Source organism: Austrofundulus limnaeus, unplaced genomic scaffold, assembly GCF_001266775.1.
Source record: "Austrofundulus limnaeus strain Quisiro unplaced genomic scaffold, Austrofundulus_limnaeus-1.0 Scaffold139, whole genome shotgun sequence".
Classification (NCBI taxonomy): Eukaryota; Metazoa; Chordata; class Actinopteri; order Cyprinodontiformes; family Rivulidae; genus Austrofundulus; species Austrofundulus limnaeus.
This window is the reverse complement of record NW_013952541.1, coordinates 1,276,663-1,281,770: the sequence shown is the minus strand read 5'-3', so window position 1 is coordinate 1,281,770 and position 5,108 is coordinate 1,276,663. Positions and strand designations below refer to the sequence as shown.

The window sequence follows — 5,108 nt, the reverse complement described above, 5'->3', positions numbered from 1 at the left end:
ACTTTATTGATGCTTCTTTAATGAAAAATCTACAACAAACAAAAGAAAAAGACAAAGAATCAGCTGAACTAGTAATCCTCAACAACTTTTTAATTTTTACGCAAGGCGCCAAATGTCTGTTTCAGGAAATCACATCCCCAGCAATCGGAGGTTGTAGATTTAAGTTGTAAAAGGGTTCATATACACTGTTAGATTGCAGTGTTGTGCATATATTGTACATGAATTGCCAGCTAGTAAGTGTCAAATTGAACTTGCTCTTTAAAATTAGCTTCCGCTAGTTTATCTATGGCATTAGCGCTTTTGAAGTTGCGGACCTAAATATTTTCACAAGTGCTTTAGAAATTGCGGAGCAAATTTTTGGATTAACGCTGCTCACCACTGACCCTGGACTCTATTTTCTGTCTGATCAGTGTTGGTTTTATTTGAAAGCAGAGCTGAAGAGGCTGCCAGCTCAGAGCTGCAGGTCAACATTAATATTAAAGAGATGGCTGGTCTTTGAATAAAGTGGGCTTCTGGGATGCTTAGCTGGTACAGTCAGCAGTCTACACACCAAATATTCATAAAAAACAAATATAAACTGTAAATAAGCTTAAATTAATGACATGCAGGACTATTCAGATCTTCATCTGTTCTGGCCCGTCAGACTTTACACCTACAGATCATTTGTTGTCTACATCCTGTCTTAGTCATGCTGGCATCATATCAACTCAGAGATAAAGACTCCAGCTGGAATCCCGAATATCATTGTACCAAACGATACTCATATCCTGACATGTTTTAACAGAATGTTTATTAATAAATTGATCATATGAGTTCATCTCACATGTGGGCGTGGCTTTTACCGGCAACAATAAGACTGAGGAGAAAAACAATAATAATGCAGRAGAAAAAAACCAACCAATCAAGGTGATGAAAAAGGCAAACAGGACAAATCTTCTCTGTTCCTGCCTGGGTTAAACGCTCCTCTGCCTTCCGAGCCACCCACACTCAAAATGTTTGCTGTCATGGTAATTCACGGCTGCCTGGAGGCGGCAGCTGTTGTGATTTCTGCCTTTTCGATGACGAGGAATCCTACAGAAGAGAGAGAGAGGGAGAGCAAGATGGCTGCAAGCTCTAAAGTCTGCAGCAGAAGTTGAACTTGACAGCGATTAATAACTTCTTTTATAAACTACATCAGAAGACAATCACATCATTGTGTCAAAYGTTTTGTTTCTACATTTTTTCAGCCCATATTTAACGCATGAACACAGTTTCTTTCTTRTTTTCAATTGAGTTTTAATGCACCGGCCCCTCTGGAATAATCTGAGAATAATCCCTGCTGGACTGAACAGTGCAGCCTCAGCACATCTCCCTTTGAGTTCCAAAGAAACAGAGAGGAATTAATTTCTTTCTGTGAGATGATTGCACAAACAGAAAATGGATTCATAAACGTAAATTCCTCCTGCAGTGGGAGTTTTAGAGGTTTTAAAGAAACTAACAGTAAAACTGAAAGAGATTCAGACGTTTCTCATCTCCTTTTAAACAGAACAAGTCACAAGAAACAAGATTCTTTGGTTTAAACTAAACGCTCATATCTTGTTTCAGTCTAGTTTCTATTTTTTTATTTATTTTACTGCCTTGCAGACATGTTTAAGGAAGTTTTAACAGTTTCTTTCTTAAATTAGAGTCATTTATTCTTCATTTGAACAGCTTCCTTTTCTGTCATTTTTAAAAATAGTTTTCCCCCAGTTTACAAAATTCACCTGTGGTCCAGACCTGTCATATATTTTACGTGCAGTCAGTCTGCTGTTATCCAGATGGATTTTCTTCACTAATAACTTTATATTTCATTAGTTTGAAGATATTTAGAGTTAAAAATAAATCACACTCCATAATTATGTTKACAATAGGAAAATCTGTCTAAATTGGTATTATAATTTTAATTAATGTAACTAATGGCATAAATTGGTTAAATTTAATTAAATTGGCTATCAATGCTTTTATATAACGCTACAGTATTAATATGAAGATCTCAAACTACAAACCAACTTAAATTATGCATTAATTGAAGTTTAATTTGTCTCGGTATATAACAAGCTTTATGGATTATTTTTTTATCAAAATTAACCTTGTTGAGATTTATTCAGCACATCAGCTATGCTATTTTCTTGGACGTTATAGACATATTTTGGAGACATTTTAAAATGCTTTTTTTCAGAACCGCATCTGATGCTTGACTTGCTCTATGCAGAGTAGTTGTTTTGAGCTTATGTTTGTGTGTTTTCTGTGTAAAACATAGGATCAAAGCTCTTTTTTTAACTCACCCTTCCTATTGTGTGCGTCTTCTAAACTGCAAAGGTAGCGCACTAAGTTGCGAAAGACCCTGGATATTTGTTCCCCGCGGTGCGCGACTGCTCTTCTGAATAAATGAAAATTGTTTAACACACTTGTTTACACTTAAATCCAAAATGTTTGACCAAAGAAAAATCGGAGCAGGACTAGAGAGATGAATATGATTTMGATTTTTATTTCTGTGACTATATGACCCACAGGAGACACGACATTAACAGCAGACATTTCATTCCTTCCTCGGCTTCAGCAGCTCCTTTAATTCCACAGCTGACGCTGCTAAAAATGACTTCAATCTCCAAACTCGTGAAGTTCTTCTTTTTACTTTGTCATTTATGAATGGACACTTCCTGGTACGTGGGGCAGGAAACTTAGCCTTATATGATGTTTTTAGGGTGGAAATTGTGCTAATCACCTCTCCTTTAGCACCTGATACGAACAAGTGGCTTTCATCAGTTTACGCAGCTCATTTACACACTTTTCCTGAAGATAGAAGAGTTTGTCGAATCTGACGTGGCATGTTTACGAACAAAAGTAAGAGAAATTTAGGATAAGAATAYGAACATGTTCTTGCATGAGGCCCATTGATTCCAGCAGGAAGTTGGTCCTGGTTTTCAAACAACACTCTCTGCACACAACGTTATTAGAGCAGGATATTAGCTGACTGTGATTCTTCTGATTGGTTATTGAGTTCTCAGACTTTCTAATCTGGTCTCGTCCCTCAGGTGTGATCATTGTGCCCAGCGCTGGCGTGGGCATCGTCCTGGGTGGCTACATCATCAAGAAGCTGAAGCTGGGAGCGCGTGAGTCAGCCAAGCTGGCCATGATCTGCAGCGGGGTGTCTCTGCTCTGCTTCTCCACGCTCTTCATCGTGGGCTGCGAGAGCATCAACCTCGGGGGGATCAACATCCCCTACACCACCGGGTGAGCAGACGGGATGAAGGGGGGCGGGGGAATCTTTAGGGAAACRGTGGGTCGTTACGCTTCGCTGAGTCTGAGGAAGTGCCACACCTCTGCTGGGCACGTGTTCAACTGCCAAGTCCAGTTCTGACCGGCTGCTCCTTTCTCACAACACAGCGCTTAGAAAACTCCCACAGTGGTCAGAAATACCTGGAGTCAGATTTTGGCAAAGCATCAAAGGATTTGAGTGAGGATGTAATATCTTTATTTTCTCCTCAGAGCATCACTGATGTTCTCTGTTTGCTGAAACGTTTAATTTCTCCTGTTTAATGACCTCATTCATGCTGAGAACAGATGAACTCCTCTGAACATGGATCTGTTTTAGTTTTTATTTTAGAACAACCTCTGCCTGAGGCTTTAAATACAAACATGTTTCCTGCTTCGGACGTTTTTAAACACTTTATTTTCGGTTGTTTGCTCCTCTTTCTAATTCCAGGAGTAAACAGGACTTTTGAAAACCCATTTTTGCTGACTGTGGCCTGGCTTTCTGTCTCTAAATCGTTTCCTGGTAGTTTTTATCAGCTCATCTGTAAATTCAGAGGGCGAAGCGCCTGCACAGATCAGCGCAGGATAAGGCATAATGAGCCCGTAAACGGAGGCGTTTTCTTTCGGACGAAGAGTCCCTGAGAGCAACTGCACGTCAGCGATGGAGAGTGTCCAAGGACAGCTTGGAGGAGAGGACGGCTGGCTTTCTGCCCTGTCAGTCCACGTGTTTCTCCTCCATCCGTCCGCCTGCCTGTCCTCTCTGCCCTTCTCTCTTCATCCACACTTCTTCTTTTCTCTTCCTCTATTCAATATTTATCCCATTAGTTTGTTCTTCCTTTGTTTTCTCATTTATCTGCCATGAGCTCGCTGATTTTATCTTTAATTTTGTAAACAAAATTGTGTATTCAAGCAGCGCCGTGACTTCAATGTTCCACCTCTGATGAATTTAGTCTGCAAAGAATCAATCTGTCTCTAATCTAAACATCTTCCTCAGTATAATCTGAGGAGCTGTCTGTACTCGTAGATTTAGGATTAAACCAGCAGAGCGTCTGATTTGAGGGACATGTTGAAATGTGTGACAACATGAACTTTGGTTGAGGCGATCACGTAAAGCTGATGTAAAAACTACTGAATCCAGTGTTGATTTGAGCTGCTAGTTTAATATTATTAATTGTTCAATTTTCTTTTTCTCTGCATCCTTTATTTAATAAATCTGGGCATCAGCTGTGCTTCAACTGCAGCTCTATCTAGATGAGGAGGATAGATGATTGTTTCAACAGGTTCCAGAGCCGTGTCACCTGTTCAGTGTTTGAACTTTGTTGCTGATTGTGTGTTTTCTTTTTGTTTCTGCAGACCTACCCTCACCATGACGCAGAGGAACCTGACCGGAGGCTGCAACGTGAACTGTGGGTGTAAAATCCACGAGTACGCTCCGGTCTGCGGTTCTGACGGCATCACGTACTTTAACCCCTGCCTGGCCGGCTGCAGCAGCGTGGCCAACGACAGCAACGGGGTAAGAAGAAGCAGCAGCGAAGATGCTGAAGCAGTTTTAGAAATCTACATACAGCGGCTGTGTTTCCATTGCAAATGTGCACAAAACTATGTTGATATTCTGTTAATGTCGAAAAACACCGTTTGGGAACTGTGGTGTTTCCATTAAGTAAGAAATGTTATTAAAGTCACGCGTGAATACGTTTGTTCTCATGATAAGTCATTACAAACATGGCAGCGATGGATGTAAACACATAGCATGTTGCTACCACGACACTAGCGCTCATCATCAGAGGAGACGTTGGCGTCTTTTATCGAGGCTTTCCAGCAACAAGCCCCTTATT

General features: G+C 40.5%; 1 protein-coding gene across 1 annotated transcript in view; it reads left to right on the top strand.

Moving 5' to 3' along the window:
• Nucleotides 1-3,097: 3,097 nt before the first annotated feature.
• The window catches only part of LOC106522921 (solute carrier organic anion transporter family member 5A1), a gene marked incomplete at its 5' end in the record, with an annotated part of 7,993 nt that continues 5,982 nt past the window's right edge, over nt 3,098-5,108 (top strand). Inside the window, 2 exon segments of the mRNA XM_014016164.1 lie at nt 3,098-3,252; nt 4,627-4,786. Coding sequence (XP_013871618.1) covers nt 3,152-3,252; nt 4,627-4,786 — 261 coding nt within the window.